Source organism: Megascapheus bottae, chromosome 19 (genome assembly GCF_031878675.1).
Source record: "Megascapheus bottae isolate mThoBot1 chromosome 19, mThoBot2.hap1, whole genome shotgun sequence".
In the NCBI taxonomy this organism is placed as follows: Eukaryota; Metazoa; Chordata; class Mammalia; order Rodentia; family Geomyidae; genus Megascapheus; species Megascapheus bottae.
This window is the reverse complement of record NC_143527.1, coordinates 41,279,965-41,300,932: the sequence shown is the minus strand read 5'-3', so window position 1 is coordinate 41,300,932 and position 20,968 is coordinate 41,279,965. Positions and strand designations below refer to the sequence as shown.

Genomic DNA, 20,968 nt, shown 5'->3' with positions numbered 1-20,968 from the left:
TTTCTCCCTTGAGAATCCTGTGGGCCGAGGGTCTCTCACTCTGCCTTCAGCTATCCCTGCTCTGTCTACGTGTAGTTGAGGGACCATTCTCATACAGGGAAAGTCTGCTTTGTCTGAGGGCTCAGAGCTTGGAGGCAGAAAGCTGTGTCCTGAGGAAGAAGGTCACAGGTCTGAGCCTACACTACTAGGGAGCACACAAGGCATTTCCCATGGCCCTGGCATAACCTAAGAGCTTCTCTGCCCACCCCCACTCCCCGGGATCACAGTAGTCCAGATAGTGGTGCAGGTCATTCCCAGGGTCCCGTGGAGAAAAAGAGTCCACTGCCCTTGCAGTTGGTACTCAAGTTTGGAAGAGCAGGTCCAGGACGTGTTTGGTGCTGGTGAATTTTCGGTAAGTGGAGAGGAAGGTGGGGATGAAGAAGTGTTCCCCGGTGAGCTGGGCAGGCACCAAGTGTTCCACCAGCTGCTCCAGGGTGCCTGCCCTGCAGCCCTCGTCCTGGCTTGGAGCTTCATCCTGGAGTGGGACCAGGGGAATAGGTTAAGCTGAAACTAGGGAACCAAAGAGGACTCTGACATACAGTCCAGGGAATTACATTAAAATGAGTTCCTATTCTCTCTATGTATGTCTTGCTGTCTCTGTCCCTGTATCTCTCTCTCTCTCTCTCTCTCTCTCTCTCTCTCTCTCTCACACACACACACACACACACACACACACACACACACACACACACACACACAAATACACACAGGGAACGATGAGCTGGTGATGACTAAGAGACTTAGATGCTGTGGGCTTTCCAGCCACTTACTGGTCTGGGCCTCCCCATGTCACATGTGGGGTCCAATGACAACATCTCCAGAAGTGTCCATGGCCAGGACTGGACCAGAGTTGTCATACCTGGTCCAGGCACCCCCTGTGCTCTTCCATAAAGCCCAAGCCTCTCCCATTTGAGAAAACATCTCCTGAAAGTCTGCTAGCCACACAAGGGAGCCGTGGGTGGCTGGTGTTGACTGTGGGTGCCGGGATACCAAGGTTCTAAGTTCCATTTTGAAGGAAGTGAGGTCTTCTGTGGAGGTCCCTTCAATTGACCCCTTCCTTCTGACACACCCTCTCCAAAGGTCCCCTTCTCTATCCTCGTGCTGGTCTGAGCAGGACACAGCTGTCCAGTGTTACCCCAGCACCTCAATTCTATGGTTGCGGGGTAGACCTGTGTGGAGTAGACACCACCCTGGAGGAGACACAGTTGGGTCTCAGCCTCCTGGGGCACAATCCTAAACCCCTTTCCCCTCAAGTTCTACTCTGCTCCTCACTTGTCTTCTAAGGAAAGGAAGGGAAAGCTCAAGATAAAGGATTCCTGAGAGATGCTATGGACTCCCCAGTGGTCAGGCTTCAGGGTCAAGTCTCACCAGTTGCCATGCTGCAAGTAGAAAATCACTGAGGCTCAGGCCAAGGTGCTGTGTTCATGATACACAGTTGTTGTCTAGACAGGACACAACCCCTTCCTTACTGGGATCAGAGGACTGATGCCTGTGTAGAGCATGGCTGAATGTGGGGGCAAGGGAAGTGTGACTTCATTTTGTGGCTGTCAGCTGTGGGTTAGGGGGACACTGTGTTTCAGCATTGACCTGTGAGGCCATTTCCTGGTCTAGGGAAGTTTGTTGGACCCCTGTCCTTGTTGTGCCAAGATGGTCCCATGTTCTGGGAATGACCCCCTTTCCCCCCTTGCTCAGGGCCCATGTACTAGGAATCAAAAACATGTTCCCGGAACTAGGCCGAACTTAAAACCCAGGTGGCAACAGCCCAATGCTCAGTGGTTAGACACCTGAGCTCTATCAATCCTGAATCGACCAGTGGTTCGAATTTACCAAATAGCCAATCAGGTGATTGTAACGAGGGAATTCCCCTATAAAAGCTGTGTAAAACCTTTGTTCAGGGTCTCAGCGTTGCTGGCTATAGGCACGCAGAGGTCTGAGTTCGAACTCGTAATAAACGACCCTTGCTTATTTGCTTGGATTTCAGCCTCTGGTGGTTCTTTCGGGGTCCAAGGAATTCGGTACAACAGTCCTATCATCCCTCTCCAGCCACAGGGACCTCTTTTCTAACCTGCTCCTGGACACACGTGTGCTTCTGCTGTCTTCCTGGTGTCTTCATCGCTCCCCCCACATTCTCCCACTTATTCCTAGAGAGTTTGGCAGGGGCCTGAGAGACTGAATGGACATTTGCCCTCAGGAGTGAGGTGGAGGACTGGACCCCTCCTTCCTCCAGCTTGCAGAGGACCCCATGCAGCCCGCAGGCTCTCCCAGCTGCGGTCACATAGCTTGGATCCCATGAGCACCTGGGTATTGTCCAGGTCTCCAACCTTGCCCTTCCTGTCTTTAGGAATTTGTACTCAGGACCTGGATCTTGTTCTAGAGCTCTTTTTGCCTAAAGCTAGAGTACTACAGCTTTAAGCCCCAGTGGCTCTGTGTGAGGAACATTTCATGGGGACTTTTCTGCACAGGCAGCGTGATCCTCTGATCTCAGCCTCCCACCAGCACCAACCAGGCTCTCACTGTGATTTTTATCCCTATGTAAAGAAGTTACATTATTTTCACAGATGCGTAGAATGGTTACAGTTACATAGGATATGTATTGAGTTCTTTGCCTTTGGTCCAGTGTCATTCCTTCCGCAAACTATCAGTTTCCTTCTTCTGCTTCTACATGTGACTTGTCTAGATTTCTTTCAGTACAATGTCTATTGAACATCAGTGATGAACATTTTCACACTTTTGTCCTGAGTTTTATGTTCCTACCCAAGATAGACATCAAAACAAGTGTACAGAAAGAAATAAGAAAACAGAATCAGCAAAACCCCACAAGAAAAAAATGTTTTTCTATACAGTGTCGTTCATAGAGATATGTTTCTGAGTACATATGTATACCTATTGTTTAATACATGTACACATCAGTATAGAGCTATCTATTTATATATATATATATATATATATATGGCAAACAGATTAGTATATGGGGCCATTGTTTTGTCATATGTTTCAGCCTGGTCTTCTCAGATGATTTAGTTGGGTTAACCTTTACTTTGCTGAGAGTAGATTGTTAACATCTATTGTTGAATGGATCCATCGTCTTTGGGTAGCCTCAAGACACTGTTTTAAAGTGTACATAGTTGATTCATTGGTTTGTGCATCAATGTTTATTTACCTCTTCTTGGGTGTTTTCCCCTTAGATCATTCCCTTCATTAATATGCAGTGTCCTTCATTATCTCTTTCCACTGGTTTGAATCAGAAGTCGATCATATATGAGGAATGATGTGCATGTTTGGTAATTGTTTAGGCTATTTGTGCATCCTATCAGTGGATCATTGTTGGAGAATGTTCTGTGTGCAGCTTCTTGAATGTGAGGTTCATGGTCATCTGGTGACATACTCCTTTGAGGCCTATTAGCCCCATTTGGCATTATTTGAATTCAGAAATATGTTTGTCCATTTTCTGCAGTGAAATCACTTTTCTAGCAATTATTGGACTGCATAGAAGTCAGCATTGCAGGACATCATAAGACATGGAACATCTGTACAAGAATGAAGCTTCTTTAACAGTGGAAGACCTACACACTGAGGAGAGTCATTAGATCTAGGGATGCTGGAACTCTTGACTACATAGAGCAGCTGCTTTCTATCTCCACTATGTTACATCATACCCTTGAGTTTCTTGAGAACACACACACACACACACACACACCCACACACACTTATATATACTTATATATTTGTGCATCTCTCTCTTCTATGGATATGTGCAAGTAATTGTCAGAAGCCTAGACTGAATTGCCAAATCTAATTTTGCTTTTGTTTTACCAGTCTGGATATCTTTAAATACATGCTTGGGAGCTGTCCTTAAACTTTATTTTTTCCTATGACTAGTGCTGTAGCATTTGAGCCACAGGTTCACTGCCTGCTTTTTTGGAGTAGTTATTTGGGGGTTGGTGTTTCCTAGAGATTCTGGCCAAGGCTCTACCTCTTGTTTCTCAGCACTTCTTGCAGGTTTTCCTGTTTCTGTTGTACTGAGGAGTTGAACCTAGGGATTTGTGCATGCCTGGCAAGCACTCTACCCCTAGGCCACATTCCCGGCCCTGTGCATTTGAATGGAATACCCTGTGATGTAAGTCCAGTGTATGTTCTCTGAAATTCCAGTGACATTTTCTGAGAGGCCGCAGTCCTGCGTGGGTGGGTGACCACGGGTCTCTTGAACCTCATGCCTATGGGATGACCACCATTCATAAGGAGGATTGGAGCAAGGTACTCTTATCCCATTGAGTATCCTCCATCCTCAACAATGCACTAATGAGGAGTCCACTTATTGAAAAATGAACTGTGATTAAGGTTCACAGGCTCATGGCTTGTCTATCTTACAAATGACGTCTCAAGTTCAATGCATAACTGAAAAACAAACAAGCAAACAATCCAAAAATCATCCATCCTGTCATGCTTTGATTCATTCCTTTTCTAAGATGAAAGAAACAGGCTCAGTGACATTGGCTCATGCCTGCACTCTAGCTACTCTGGAATCTGAGATGTGAAGGAGATTCAAAGGCAGCCTATGGAGGAAATTCTGTGAGAGTTACATGTCCAAGTATCCACCAAGTACCATAATAACATGTGTCGTATGCAGTATGGTACTAACCTGAGAAAGGAAAGCCTGGCAATGTTTGTGTTCCCTTAGGATGACTTTCACTTGGCCTTCCCCTTTGAGACCAAGCATACTCCTTATGTTTCATCCTGAGTAGCGTGTCATCACATGTTTACAGGAGTGTGGATTAGCCAGAGAGTCAACGAATATGAGTACACATCTCGAATTTTTGTTTGACATTCATTTAGTACGCATGCACGTGACTATTGACAAAGCATACTTAACAGCTCTATGCTAAAAGAAAAAGGCACGTGGAATATGCAAACATAGGGTCAGGTGAATTACTTAAAAATTATTAAGCACACAAACACATAAGCACACACACATGCACACACAGACACACACACTAACACACAGGGAGAGGAGAGCCGTTAATGACCAGGGGATTTAGATATGTTCAGCTCTCCAGACTCTCACAGCCCTGAACCTCCCCATGTCACCTGTGGGGTCCAATGACAGCATCTCCAGAAGTGTCCACGGCCAGGCCTGGCCTTGTTTGGACACACGTGGGCCAGGCACCCTCTTCGCTCTTCCATGAGGCCCAAGCCTCTCCCATTTGAGAAAAATCGTGCAAACATCTCCTGAACGTCTGCTAGCCACACAAGTGAGCAGTTGGGGGCTTGTGTTGACTGTGGGTGCCGGGATACCAAGGTTCTAAGTTCCACTGTGAAGGAAGTGAGGTCATCGCTGGAGGTCCCTTCAGTTGAGCCCTTCCTTCTGACAACCCCCCCCCAAGATGACCCCTTTTCTCGCCACTTGCTAGTCCTGAGCATGACCTCATCCATTCAGTGTTTCAGCAACTGTTCAATACTACTCTCCCCAGGTAGACCTGGGTGCAGCAGCCACACGACCTTAGAGGAGATACAGATGGGCTCTGTGCCTCCTGGTGCCCAGTCCTGTATCCCTTTAACCACAATTTCCAGTGTACTAAGCTGGTGACTTGTAAGAGATAGAACAGGGCAATGGTTAGGAGAGGAGCCATGTAAGATTCTATGGGATGCCCAGTGTATAGGCTTCAGGGCTAAAGCTCCACCTTGTCCCAAGCTGCAAACAGGAAAGCTCTGAGACTCAGCCCAATATGTTCTGGCTACTGCTAAAGTGTCTCTCAGTGTACAATCACAAGCCTGTCCTCACAGGGCCCTGAACTTCCATGCCTGGCCAAAGCACGTCTGTCTGATGGAGTTAGGAAAGTTTGATTTCCTTCAAGTGTGTGCCAACCCCAGTGGGTTAGGGGACACTGTGTTTCAGCTTGGAAAGGTGAATTTAATTATTGAGTTGTTATACTTTGGATATGAGATGTTGTTGGAGACATTCTCCCCTTCCCTCAATTCTTAGTGTAAGAATGTGCCTGCATGCCTGCTTGTGTTGATATGCAAACATCCTACCACCTGGCCTCTACCCAGAGCAAGAGTAAACATCCTTACTACCAGATCCCCCTGCCCCAAGCGGTTCCCACACCCCAACCCCCTCCTGCCTCTCCTGAAGAGGCATATAAGCCCCTGTGTGAAAAATAAAATTCGCAGCTTGATCAGGATGCTTGTCTTGCTGCCTTCTTCATGTCTCCTGTCCCTTTCATTCCTCCCTCTAGGTTCTTGGCCCTAGTTGACGTCCCGCCGGACGGAACAGGATGTTGCTTTTCTTTTCTATATTGTTTGTTCTTGTACATTATGGTTTGTACACCTCTTTGTGAATTTGTCTTTTAATTCCTCTCAGATGAGAGAGAGAGCGAGAGGAAGAGCGAGAGAGAGAGAGAGAGAGAGAGAGAGAGAGAGAGAGAGAGAGAGAGAGAGAGAGAGAGAGAGAGAGACGAGACAAAGAGAGAAAGAAGTGTGTGACAGTAACATGGGCAAAAATTAAAAAATAAACAAAGCATTTACATAAAGTAGGCAAATTCAGCGAAGTCCTTAGTGAAAGTAGAGACGGTTGGAGCTTGGGTTCTTAAAGTGGAGTTAACAATTATAAATAGTTCTTCCATTCTATTTTTTGGCTCCCTTGTCAAAATTAGGTGGCCGTAAGTCTGTTGTATAATATCTGGGTCCTCAGTTCTATTCCCTTGGTTTTCAGGCCTGTTCTTGTGCCAGTACCAAGCTGTTTTGATAATTATAGCTCTGTAATAGAGTCTAAAGTTTGGAATTGAAATTCCTCCTGCGCTATTCTTTCTGCTAAGAAGCGTTTTTGCTATACGGGGTCTTTTATTATTCCATATGAAATTCTGGATTGCCTCTTCTATTTCTTTAAAGAATGACATTGGGATATTGATGGGTATTGCGTTGAATTTGCAGATAGCCCTTGGCAAGATGTCATTTTCATGATGTTGATTCTTCCAGTCCAGGACCATGGAGGTATTTCCATTTCCTTAGTTCTGCTTTTCCTTTTTCAGGGTTTTAACCTTTTCATCAAAAAGGTCCTTTACAATCTTAGTTAAGCTAATTCCTAGGTACTTCATTTTCTTTGAGGCTATTGAGAAAGGAGTTGCTTTCCTGATTGTTGCCTCATTCCCCTTACTGTTGGTGTGTGTGTGTGTGCATTTCACACATTTTATTGTTTTTCTCCCACACAGAGTTAGAGACCTAAACCTGTGTGCAATTTCCTTGGTAGCTTTCTTTGCTTATTTGAATATTAATCTTTCCCTTCCATAAAAGCACATGACTTTTTTCCATATATTTTTATTGTAATTAATAGAAGGGTTACATTATATTCACCAGACAGAGGGTACATTATTTCACATACATTGATTCCCTTTCTCATGTCTTGGTCCCCATTTCCCTCCCCCACCCCGACCCTCATCTTGTTTTCCCCTCTTCCCTATCCAATTTCAAATAACCACATAAGAATATGTACAATATTTCAGATACCAAGGTGAAATACTGTAACTATGAGATAACCAGGGACAGCAAAAGAGATGAGCTATAACATAGGACATTAAGGACAACAATCACTCATTATATGGTTTTTGTTTCTATCTTATGGAGGTTCTTTCATTTATTGTCATCCTCTATGGCCTTATTTATCTCGATTTGTTCTATTGCAAATCTCTGCTAGGAGAGCCCAAGGTTTCTACTGATTATGATAAATGAGGGAAACCATTGAGCTTATGTTCCGTTGAGTGTGGCTTACTTCACTTAATATGATTTTTTGTAAGTCTTTCCATTTCCTTACAAATAACACCTGAGTGTTTAACCTATTCTGTTTATCTGTTTTGGTAGTAGCATTATTCCGTTTTAGCCATTATATATGAAAACATTTTAGTCCAATGAGTAATCAGTCATGTATAATGTCCTTAATATGTTCATCCTTTTTTCACTTTCCTTCTTTTTTTGTTTGTGATGTTACTGGGGTGAATTCAGGGCCCAGGTGCTGTCCTTTTCCCCCTCAAAGTTGGAATTCTACCCTTTGAGGTGAACCTCCAGTTTGGGCTTTTTGCTTGTGAATTGGAGATAAAAGTCTCACAGACTTTCTGACGTGGGCTGGCTTTAAATCATCACCCTCAGATCACAGCCTCCTGAGTAGCTAAGATCTTGCAGGTGAGCCACCAGCACCCAGCTGCTTGTTAACATGAGGAGAAAAGGGATTATTCTTGAATCATTACTGCATGTATGTGTGGTAGCCAGCAAGGGCTGATCCCGGTCACTAACGCCAACCACATGGGACATATTACAGGTTGTGTAAAACATCACAGAACACGCAACTTCAGTTGTGGAAACATGGTCACAGGCTGGGCTGAGGTGCAGGGCAGCAGATGTCTGCATGTTTCCATGAACTCAGGCATGGAGTGACTTGAGATGTTTACTGTGATTCAGTGTTCCTGCCTTAAATCATGCTCTGTCAGTCACTACGGAAACAGTTTTCATCAGTTACCCATTTTGAACCACAGTGAAGTAAGAACGAAAGGACTAAATCTGGGTCTGACTTTTTTTCCCTAGGTTGAGTGCACTCTCCTGTCTGAAATGGATTTTTTTTTAGCAATTGTTGTTTTTCTTGACAAGTGGTTTTAAAATTGTGTGTGTGTGTGTGTGTGTGTGTGTGTGTGTGTGTGTGTGTGTTCCTGTGCCAGAACTGTGACTTGGGTTGATGGCTTGGGCATTGTCCTTGAGGTTTTTTTTGTTGTTGTTATTGTTGCTGCTGCTGCTGTTGTTGGACATGGGGCTTGAACTCTGGGCCTGGGCGATGTCCTTGAGCTCTTCAGCTCAAGGCTATCAAGCTACTCCTTGAGTCACAGCACCACTTCTGGTGGTTAATGGGACATAAGTGTCTCATGGACGTTTTAGTGCCTGGATTGGCTTTGAACCAGGATCCTCAGATCTCAACCTCCTGAGTAGCTAGGATTACAGACATGAGCCACCACCCCAGCTCCCTAGGCTTTTTTGCTCTAGGCTAGTGCTCTACCACTTAGCCACAGTGTCACTTCTTTTTTTTTGGTGGTTAATTGAAGATAGGAGTCTCACGGACTTTCTTGACTGGGCTGGCTTGGAACCTTGATCCTCAGACCTTTCCTACTTTTGCAGTGAATAGTGATAGATTGCTCTGTATGTCTGATGTGGAGGACAGAAGGACAGAAGGAAGGAAATGCACTTTTGCTCTGTGTACCTCTTAGAGATAAATGTGAGGAAACAAAGTTGGCAAGTAGTGTCTGAAGAGTCAAAACTATTACTTCAAGAAAGCAGAAATTCCAGTATTTTTTGCTCTTTCAAATCAGCAACAAAATAAAATACATTGCTATCTGACCTGAATCTCAGTCAGATGCCGTGGTTTCTGCCTATAATCCCCACGACTCAAGAGGCTGGGGTGTGAAGATGACCACTTCAAACAAGCTTGGGAAGAAAACTCCACAAAATTCATAGCTAGAATTAACCACTAAACACTGAAAGTGAGAAACAGAAATCAACAAAATAGTTGATAAGTCGGGAAAATAATAGTGTCTTACCACAATTGCATGGCACATGTGGTAGTGAGGTATCAAACCTGTGTCTTCGTGCATGCTAGGCAAGCACTCTACCACTAGGCCACAATCTGGCCCATTCCTAGTAACTTTTTTTGCATATTCTTTTATCCTGTTTTTTTTTTCTTAATTTTAATCAAAGTAAATTTTCTTAAAAATTTATTGTTGGGGTAATGTATAGAGGGTTTACAGTTACATTCGTCAGGTAGTGGGTGCATTTCTTCTCGCACATTGATAGTCCTTCTTATGTTTTTGTCCCTATTTCCCAACCCCTCTCATCAAGGTACATATTAAAAAGACAAACTTTAGATCATTGCTGAAGATAATTTTCTAGCAAGGCAAATTTTTTTTCCTCTCCTATGAGACAATTGACTTGTCAGTGTGGTTCAGTTTCTTGGAAGACTTTTCAACTTCATTCCCTTTTTCTCAAAGTTTTATGCAATGTCAGCTTGGTAATTTTAGATTTCATTGTGTATTGTTGGATTTACTTTTAACCTCCCTCAAAATATACAATAACTTTAGAGTAAACCTCTGTGTTGAGTTGCATGTTGGGATAAATGTCAATCAATACCATGTAGTGCCATTGGTTTGTCTAACCAAATTGGTCAATGACAGTGAGGTCAACAAGAGTTCCCGGCATCCTCTTTTGAAAGTAAGTTGGTAGACCACCTTTCCTCCAAAGTCCAGTGAAGAGCTGGTTAATGTAATTTCCAGGCTGTGTAAAATGACTGAGTGAATTCCTTATTTCATTAAGCAGATGCTTCCAGGTATGCTGGAAGTCCCTAAGGCACTAAAGCTCCAGCACAGCCCTTAAACAATAATGAAATATGAGCTATTACATAAAATATCACAGCTTCCTTACTCCTCTAATGGATCAACTCTGAGATATGTCCCAGAATATTTCTCTCTCTGTCTCTCTCTCTCTGTCTCTCTCTCTCTGTCTCTCTCTCTCTCTGTCTCTCTCTCTCTCATTTTCTTCATTTCCTTCCCATTAGTGATTCTTAGAAGGACCTAGTTTTAGTCCACTTCTTACATCTGAATCTATTTCTCCATGGATAAAACTGAAGGCAGGGATAGGCGTTTGGTCTAGAGGTAGAGTGCTTGCCTAAGCATGCACGATGACCAGGGTTCGATTCCTCAGTACTACATACATAGAAAGAAGGTGGACATGGTGCTGTGACTCAAGTGGTAGAGCTCTAGCCTTGAGAAAGCCCAAGGACAGTGCCCAGGCCAGCCCCACAACCAAGAGAAGTGAAGCAGTAGCTTCACAGTTTGTATCAAGGAAAACTGATATGACTGATGATTTGCATCTGTTTCAGGGAAATTGGATAAGCCTTTATTCAGAGTCCATCTGCCTGAGTTAAATACTGAGCAGGAGCTGGTGTTTTTCAGAGCAAACCCAAAGTAATGGATGGTAAATTCGTTAAGCAGTCTCATGTGTATTTAAATTTTGTTATAAATATCTTCATTATCTTGAGATTAATTTATCTTGGTTCTGTTGTTCTAAGCTGTCTAATTTCTAGCCACTGGTTTCACATAAACATCAAATAGACACTGGAGGCTGTTATACTAAAAGAAAAAGGCGGGGAGACTGCCACTGGGCCATATAACATAGGAATCTAAAGAACTGCAATTTTAATGTAGAGGAAACAATTTTTATGTGTGTGAGTGTGTGTGTATGTGTGTGTGTGTGTGTGTATGTGTGTGTGTCTGTGTGTGTCTTTGTACTGCAGCTTGAACTCAAGTTCTAGGTGCTGTCTTGAACTTTTAATTTTCTTCTCAAGGCTAATGCTTTAGAACTAGCCACACCTTGAGCCATATCAACAATTCTGGCTTTTTGGTGTTTAATTGCAGATAAGCATTTCATGGACTGCCAGGTGCTGTTGGCTCATGGCCTGTCCTTCTAGCTACTCAGGATGCTGAGATCTGAGGCTCACAGTTCAAAGCCAGTTAGGGCAGAAAGGTCTATGCCTCTCTTCTCTCCAATACAATATTCAAAAGAAGCCAAAAGTGGTGCTGTGGTTCAAATGGTAGAGTGTTAGCCTTGAGCAAAAGAAGCTCAGACACAGAGAGTAGGCTATGAGTTCAAGCCACTGGACTAGCACAAAAACCACAAAAAGTCTCATTTACTTGCTTGCTGAGACTGACATCAGACTGCAAACCTCAGATCTCAGTTCAAGCCCAGGCTGGGCAAAAAAAAAAAAAAAGAAAAAGAAAAAAAAAGTCTTCTAAAACATAGAACAAAAGTTAGAATTCAAGTCAGTTTTTCAGGTTTCTAGTACAGTAGGCCATGTAACTAAGTTCACTTTTCAGTACGACAAGCCTCAGTAAAAATCGACCAGAAAAGGCATACAGTTCAAGCAGAGTATGTGGCTCAAGGTTTAAGAAATTAAGGTTTTGGGTTCCTAAATGAAAGCTTCATTTCACCAACAATCTATTTCTCATCATCCAAGCTCCCACTTTGCTACTTGTCCAAATATGCCACCCAAATCATCCACAGACAGATGGCCCCCGCCACCTCAAGTAATGCCAGCACTATGACCTAGGGGTACCAGCGCCTGGGCCTGAGTTCCTATCCCAATGCATCACAACCCAGTTTGTAGAGAACAAGGGGCCTCTGCTGGATCTTAGCCTCATCTGCTTCATGCTTCCTGGTTAGCCCATCTGCAGTTTCTACATCCACACACCACAGTATTTCTTCTCAACCGAAGATAGCAATCTAATGAGGTGGAAAGACTCTTCAGTGATCTGGTAGAGGAAGATCTGGGTACCTTTAATGATTAGAACAGAAGTGTTGCATCTGTCTTTCTCATCCTACCTTTCCAGATGAACAGAGAACAGTTTAAGACAGTTACTGAGCTTATAGGACACCCAGTACCTTCCAAATATGGTACATGTATACAAGGAATTCAATTGGGGGGATTCAGGGAGGCTTTGAATCATTAAGGACAGGTCAGTGAGCCCTTCCTGTGGGCAGAGCCCATGCTCTTTCAGCTGCATGTGCTATACAGTTTAGACCTCTATCTTACAGGAAGAGCCTCCCTCAACCTACCCTAGAAGCAAGTTTTCCTGTGTGCATGCATGCGTGCTTGCATGCTTGCGTGTGTGTGTGTGTGCTTACGTGCCTGTGTGTGTGTGTGTGTCTGTGTGTGTGTATGTGTGTGTGTGTGTCTGTGTGTGTTTTGGGTCTCCTTGTTGGGCTTGAACTCAGGGTCTGGGCACTATCCTTAGCTCTTTTGCTCAAGGCTTGTGCTCTATCACTTTGAACCACAGCTCTGCTTCCAGTTTTCTGGTGGTTAAATGGAGATAAGTGTCTTATGGACTTTCTCATGCGGGTTGGCTTTGAACCATGATCCTCAGACTCAACCTCAGGAGAAATTGGTGGCTGGTGATGCAATCCCTCAGGAAGGCTCTTATCACATATACCGTGGCCTCACAATAATGCCGTCATATTCGAAAAATTAAATAAGTGATCAGTCCATGGATTAGCCAAGTCCCTGGTGCTCTAATTGTCTTTGGAAACACGCTAGCCTACCTACCATGAGGTACTTTATTTCTGGGTGTAGCTGAAGCACCTGGAGTGATAAGGGGGGAAGGGGATACATACCTATCCAGCCAAATGTGCCAAATCAGCCCTGGTGATCAAGGCAGTGACAGGTCACACTGAGGTTGCCCTCACATCCTTTCATGATTTATTTTTCCTCCATTCTTCATCCAGAATCAATCCATCCAGCTAGGCTGGGGGCAGTGGCAATTCTAATTTCTTGAGAGGTTGAGATATAAGGATAGCAGTTTGAAGCTAGCCTAGGAAGGAAACTTCATGAGATTCTCATTTCCAATTAACCAGCAAAAATAGCCAGAAGTGAAGCTATGGTTCAAGAGGGAGAATAGTAACCTTGAGCCAAAAAGCTCACAGACATCTCCCAGGTCCTGAGTTCTAACCCCAGGATTAGGACAAAGAAGAGAAATCAGTGGGCCACAGGACTTCCCAAATTGGTGTTTGGTTCAATTACCTTCTATTTCATAGACTTCACTCGGTTGTACTTGAGGATACAGTTTGAAATTGCTCCATTTGAATACTTTCTGCAGAAGGAGCTAATATTAAGATTAGCCTTCCAAGAAATGGAAATTGACTCCCTGAAGCAGACAAGTTGTTACTCGTGACTTACTCTTAAAGATCGTTTATGATCTTAGGTCAAACATAGAAGTGAAATACAATTTTCCATTTGATCTATTTTAGAATGCCAACAGGGGGGACAACCTTGAATACTTTTGTTTTCTTTTAGGAAGTAGTCTGCAATGACAAACATTTGTGAAGATCAAAGTCACTTGCAATTATGTGGGGAGTAATAGAGATACCTGGAGCTATTAGATTACAGCTCCTTGATGTGTTCATCTTTCTTTATTTGACCTTCTGTGAACTCTTTCTTAATGTCTACCAACTTGCCTCATCATCATCTTCCAATTAAAACCATACAAACCATACGATGGAGAGATAATGCTGAGAGAGAGAAAGGGAAAGACAAGAGAACACTCTCAAGGTTAATGCCTGCTTTCCTTGGAAAGACTCAGCCATGCAACTTCCCAGTCTGCTGCTTTGCCTTACAAATATTTTTTGTTTTGTTTTGTTTTCTTTCTTTTTTTAAATGTAATTAGTAAAAGGGTTACATGATATTTGCCAGGTAGAAGGTGCATTAATTCACATACATTGATACCCTTTCACATGTCTTGGTACCCATTACCCTCCCCCCCCACATCCCCCACCCGTCATGGTTTCCCCCCTCCCCTATCAAATTTCAAATAACCGAATACAAATATTCTTTTCAAAGCATTCAGATTTCAGAGTGTATTCCACCATGTATGAGATCACCTGCAAACTCCAGTCCCACTTATTGAAAACCATGTTATGGCAGCCCCCACTGTAGTGAAATAGAGTTGACCTCTTGCCTAGGGGTGGGGGGCAGGCCTATCCCTTCACTCAAGTACTGAGGGTGGCAGCCTTCACTACTCATACATAAAGTCATAGGCATCCTGTCAGATGGAAGACTGTCTCTGTAACATAGAGATAAAAAGAAAAGCACAAGGACCAGAGCAGAGAAGAACAAGAACTTTAATTAAATGTGAACATTCAAATCTAACTTATCTTTCTAAAAAATCCCTCCAGTCCCATTAGTATTTTACTTTCTGGCATGTACACAAATATTCATTGTAAATAAATCATATACAGAGCAAGGGCCCATGCTTCCTGAAATTCCAGTCTTCAGTGGTCTCCAATGTCTGTGGTACTGCTCTGTGAAATGGTGTTTGCATGACCTTGACGCGAACGATGGGCCAATGAGTCTGCATGTGTATGTAAGAATGAGTTCTGAGGCATTTTCCTCCACACCACAGCTCTGCAGTGTGTGGTTTCCATCACTTGATGAGTCTCAATCAAGCCTCATGGCAGAGGCTTGGATTTTGGTGTAGCCTAACAAAGATTAGAAAGGCTGAGGGTGGGGAATTGTCCTTTGGTGAATCTTTGAAGAACAGAACCACGATTTTGGGAGTGGAAGAGCCAAGTGCACAAGTGGTGGTGACCTGTAGTAGAGTCCAAAATGTCAGGTGATAGTGTGGTGGGTACAGTTGTCCTGTGATGGCACAGGGTGCCCGAGGCACTCAGGGAGTCCAAGGAGGGGAGGGGAGTTTGGCTAATGCAAGTAGCCTGGGCACAGCAGGGTGGTTTTGTAGGTGGAGTGTGGGTATCCTGGGCTGGAGTAAAAGAAGGTGCAGGGTGGCCAGGGCCACTCAAGTCATCATGGTCAGCAGGACCCAGGGAGGCATGCGCACGTGGAGCTCTCCTTAAGCCTTGCTTCCCCTCCTCTTCCTGTGGAAGAGGCTGAAGCTGGATCTCTGCTTGGCAGGTGTCCTCCGGGGGAAGGTGTACTTCCGCAGCACCACATGGTAGACGTCCATAGTCTTCAAGGCATAGAAAACGTTGGCATCATCAGGAATCCTCAGCTCTGGTGGAAGAGGGACACAAACCTTAGCTGTCCAACCTGGGGCTGAGACCACTGCCATTCCCATGCACTTAGAGATCAACTGTGGGTTAGGACCCCGAATGCCTCCAATCTCTGATTCCTGCATGGGAAAGAACTGCTGAAAACTCCTTTCTCAGAGGACAACTTTGGACTTCAGGTCCTGCCAGGTCAGGGTGAAGGAGGCACAAGCCAATCCCTTTCTGACCTCGCTGCTGCCTTATAAGCATCACAGGCACAACAGGTTTTGCAATGTGCAAACCAGCTCTCCTAAGATTGTCCTACAAACATGGACCCTCAGGACCACAAAAAGCAAGACCTAATTCAGGCTTCTTGCAGTGAGTTCCAGGGTCCTCTAAGACCATGTGCCCCAAGTAGACTGCAAGTCCTGCCTTTGGCCTTTAATTTCTCCCCAGTCTCCTCTGTCCTGCATCTTTGTGAGAGGAAAACCCCCTGCGGCCAGCATAGTGGGAATGGTCACAGAGGTAGGAAGGAATTCAGAACACATCCTGCATGGAACTTGTAATCAGTAATCAGTGTTGGTCAACTCCACAAAAACTGGACAGATTCTGCACCTCATTGCAAAGACAAGACTGCAACACCACTGTGGCTCATTACCATTTGTGTTCCAGGTATACATGAGTCTTACATGAGTCTGACTCCTCTTACCATCTGTGAGTCTGTCTCTGTCTTTTTTTTCTTACAGGTCTTGGCCCTTGAACTCAGGGCCTGACCACTGTCCTTGGGCTTTCTCAAGGCTAGAGCTCTATCACTTGAGCTTCAGCACCATTTCTGGCTTTTTTTTTTGCCTATGCATATATTTCCAAGGGATGGAACCCTGGTGTTCTTGCATTCTAGACGAGCTCTCTACCACCAGTCCAAACTCCTGGGTCCCTGCCCACCTACTTATTTGCCTGTCCTAGCTATTGGTTTAGGACTCACTTTGATCCTGTGTGATGATCTGCACCAGCTCTAAGTCTTCTGGCTTGTATGCACGCACCTGGAATTTCTTGATAGCTTTCACGATGACGTCTCGGGTCTTCTCCTGGTTGGTCACCTGGGTTGGATCAGGAAACAGGCCCTGAGAACGGGGTCCCAGCGGTCCCTCCCTGCAGTCAGTATCCAGGGCTTCGGTGGAACCATCTCAGTGTTAAACATGAGAAATGCCATGGGTGTCATGGGTGTGTTTTAACTCTTCCTTCCTGAGGAGGAGTCCATGCATTGAAGTTGGTTATTTAGTATTCTTAGTAGAGTTTACCAGCTCTTCCTGGATCTGCTTTCCAATCTTGGGCCCCTGAGATTTAGTGGAATACACAATAAACTCCAGAAACCCCAGGCAAGGGAGGAGCCAGCCAAGTGCCCAGTGCCTGCTCCTAGCCAGGTCTGGAGTGAGTTGGAGGATGCAGTGATGAACAACACCCCGTGGAGCCTTGATCAACTCCCCTAACACTGAGAGTCCAGGAGAGAGGAAGTCGTTGCCTCCCCAGATGACTGCTCATGACACCCATTCTCCTTCCTGTCGGTGAGAGGACTGAACCAGATGCAGACACCAGACCCAGCATGAGGAAGGAGGGGCTCTGAATGTCATCTGCCCAGTTGAGTAGCTAGAAGAGCAGATATCTCTCTCTCCTGTGAGGAGTTTACTTGTTAACAGATCTTTTAGCTCCATCATCTGCAGCACCCTGCCTTAGACATTCCTCATCTTCCCAGAACATAGGATCCCTATGTCTCGCTGTCCTCCAACCAAGATGTGATTGTCAGAAGAACCTACTAAGTAATGTGCGAGGATTGTCTGTGAGACAGTAAACAGTCTCAACTGGCAATCGTGTTCATTCACTACTAATCTTGTGATCAAACACCAGCCTTTAGGTTGTTTCCTGGGGAAAGTGAAGTATCTAAACTATGCCCTCCAGAGCCTAGGATTTCCCCAATCTTTGTCCGCATGCTTCCTCTCGGGACTCCTCACTGACCCTGCCTGAGGATCTATTCTTGCCTGGAGACTGGGCATAATTTTCCCTCCCTGTTTTTTAGGTCAGAAGAGCAGAAGGAAATGCAGCCGCCCAACTCACCTCAATGCTTCTGCATAGACGTCTGTTTTCCACAGGCAGCACCACCCTGATGACACACGAGTCTCCCAGCCTGAGATGGGGAGGCACGGATGAGCTGTCCCTACTCTGCCCTGAGGTGCCGCTGTGAGTGTTGGCTGAATTGGTGTCCATTGTACTGGTGTCTGTGGGTGAGGATTGGCTGGCAGAGGCCAAACTGGTCACCCCAGTGGACTGGGAGGAGGATCCCTGGACCTGTGGATGACAGCAACATCAGGAGAAGTCCAGGTTTCCAACCAGGTCTAAGGCTTTCCTCTCAGGCACTGGAAAGCAGGACTATGGGCAAGACAGGAAGTCACCTTTTTCGGGTCTCCTGAGGATGTTTGTGAGATGCTCCTGATGAGCTCTGGGTAGGAGCTGGAGGAGGGAGCTGACTGCACATTGCTCTCTGACTGCACTGCAGTGGTGTTTGTGCTGCTCATCTCAGGGCCAGCCTTGTCCTGGTCCATCAACTTCAACTGGGAGCTGCCACTGGTACTAGGTGCAGTACTCTGGGTCTGGTGGCTTTCGAGAGGGGTCAGCTTACTGAAGGAACTTCTCTCAGGACACACACAAGACCCTAGACCTCAAACACTGGGGACCTGAATCTCCACTCCATGATCTGGGTCAGTTAACATTTTCCCATTCCCTTATGTGATGGATGAATCACAGAGACAGAACTCAGTGTAAGCAGAGGGGCAGACACCCCAGAGAACTGAGTGCCAGACCTGGCTTCTCAATGGAAATGTCTCATCCACAGCCTGTCTCATTCCCACACCCATCCCATCATCTTCCCTGGCTCTTGCCCATCCGTGGCCAGGTCCTTACTTCTTCCAGGCCTTCCAGATGCTGAAGCGCTTCTTGGTTGGAGGACTTGCAGTGTCATTCTGTCCCGGGGGCTCCAGTGTACATGACAGGTCATAGCTAGGCAAGGGGTATGAGGTGAGCTGACCAAATTGAAGCATGGGACCTCCCAGGTTCTGCTTCAATTCTGAGCCTGCCACCCACCTGGTCACTGCCCCTAGGGAGTGTAAGTCCTCAAGTCCAGACATGTGACACTCAGGCTGGCACCACATCCCAGTGACAGGCGACTCTCCCTGTCCTAGTGCCTCCCAGCTCACCTGGCCTCCTCGCTGAGCCTCTCCAGGTCTCTGAACCAGCCTAGAAACTTCTCGTCTGGGGTGATGTGTTCATAGCTGCAGCTTGCCTGTAGCTGCTTCAGTTGCTCCATGATTGCATATTCCTGGCCAGGGAGAGCATGAGGAGAGTGGAGGGCTGTGCTGTGATGCCCAGGGGAAGACCATTCACCAGGCTTTGCTCTGGGAAGCCTCAGTGCATCAGGGTGCTGTGGCTCTCACAACTGTGTCCACACTCATTCACAGGAAGCTCTCCTCTCCCACTTCACATCCCCACCCTGTCGTCAGGAAAGATCTGCACTCTGAACCAAATTTCCCTACCGGTCATGGTGACTGAAGCTGACTCTGCTGCTGGTCCCCATCCAGCCAGGAGGGCACCTGAAACTCACCTTTCTCAGTTTCTCCAAATGGATGACTCCCTCCTAGAAGGCAGAGAACAATGTGAGGAGAACCCCACCCTTCCCCCCTTCAGTCCTCCCTGTCAGGGGCTGGTCCTCTTCCATGGGACAGAGGGCATCTACATGTGCCTGTGAACCAAGTCCTAGATGGGACCTGGACACATCTCCAAAGAGGTTCTGGGATCATCTTCTCCAAACCTTCTGAGAACATGGGGTGACTGAGGGCTCAGCTGAGCCGGAATCACTGGTGCTTGCTTGGCCTGTCCTTTGTTTTCCACTAATCCCAACTGCCCACTGTGCCCAGAGGGACTTGAGTCCCAGCTGTGCTCTGTGCCCTAGCTCCTTATCCCAGCAGCTCTGGATGTCCCTTAGTAAGATGGATGCAGTGTTATCTTAAGAAACTCTTCACTGTGCCAGAATTCAGCACACAGCTGGCGACTTTCTGTCCCCACCCCAGCAGCTCAGTGATGCCCACACTACTCACATCCAGGAAGTCCCTAAAGGCCGTGTCTATCATGTTGAAGTCTCCCAGGAAAGTTTTCAGATAGGGCACGGTGCCCTTGATGTGAACCTGTGGCATTGGATGGGTTGATGTGCCATGGCCTAGGACCCCATTGCAGGCTTCCCCAGACAGCCTCCATCCAGGGCCTTTCTTATCAGAGTCACCTGAGGACCTTCTGGCCAATCTGTTAGAGCCCCTTCTCTGCACTTGGGATAATAAACAGTATAAAGGTGTCATTGACACCTCCCCAGGTTAAGGAGCCTCTGAAGGCCACCTGCCACACAGGCTTTGCCATGCTCTGGCTTCTCCTCCTCCTTTGTCTCTGGCAGCCACTCAGGACAAGGGATTATCAGAATCAAATCCCATGTCTATGGAGTTATTTCAGGCAGGGGAACAAGAGGTAAGATGAGCAAGCAGACCTCTCTTCTCTTCTCTTACAGGCACTCTTGGTGCGTTCAGGACACAGTCACTCACCATGTCCTCAGCCTGCCTCTGGCCTCTCTTGGCCTTCTTCTCCTTGGGGGCAAAGTCACCAGGCTCCTGTCACAATTGAGAGCAGAACTCCTGAGACATGTGTCCACTGAACCTTTGTCCCTGACCTGAGCATGGATGGTGCCAAAGCTAGTGCCACCTGTTGCTCTGTTCTGCTTTGTCCAGCGCCTGGACAGCACATGGCAAGAGGTCTCCACGTGGGTCCTTCTCTCCACAGATGCTGTGCACACACAGGGACTAGCCAGCTTCACCACCAGCCACAGAGCCAAGCCTGTAGGACCTGGGCTGCTAGCCAGGAAAACAGGGACAGTGCCTGCATTATGCCTGTTCATGCATCGGCAAATGTTCATTGCAATGTCTCACTGAAGCTGGACAGAGACCCAGAGGAGCTGTCCAGGATTTCTGTGGTAATTCTACATTTCTGTCCAATTGAAATCCGAGCACAGTTGTCTAATACAACTGTGATGGACTCCATTGGGACATGAAGAAGAAATTGCTTCCAGCTCCTGGGTCCTTGGGAGCTTCATGCCATCATTTGAAAACCTCCTCTTCAGGCAACTTGCAGGCCTGGCTCTAAAACAAAACCAAGCCTGTCTCCCTTCTCTCTCACTTTCCCATTTGTCACTTCTCTCTGTCCCTCCTACAGAGACAGCATGCAGATTTACGAGAAACTCTAGGGATCGTTTCTCCTTCACGCTCTTACTTCCGGACCAAAGTGC

The 20,968-nt window shown here is 46.0% G+C and overlaps 1 protein-coding gene across 1 annotated transcript; it reads right to left on the bottom strand.

The window, feature by feature from the left end:
* Nucleotides 1–14,710: 14,710 nt before the first annotated feature.
* On the bottom strand, nt 14,711–19,835 carry LOC150049900 (ral guanine nucleotide dissociation stimulator-like). Its single transcript, XM_090353539.1, has 6 exons — nt 19,740–19,835; nt 19,247–19,279; nt 18,042–18,239; nt 17,707–17,937; nt 16,580–16,694; nt 14,711–15,622 (listed from the first exon to the last, which is right to left on the bottom strand). Exons 1-6 carry the CDS (start codon nt 19,833–19,835, stop codon nt 15,462–15,464), a joined length of 834 nt encoding a protein of 277 aa, XP_090209665.1. The 3' UTR covers nt 14,711–15,461.
* Between the last annotated feature and the right edge of the window lie 1,133 nt (nt 19,836–20,968).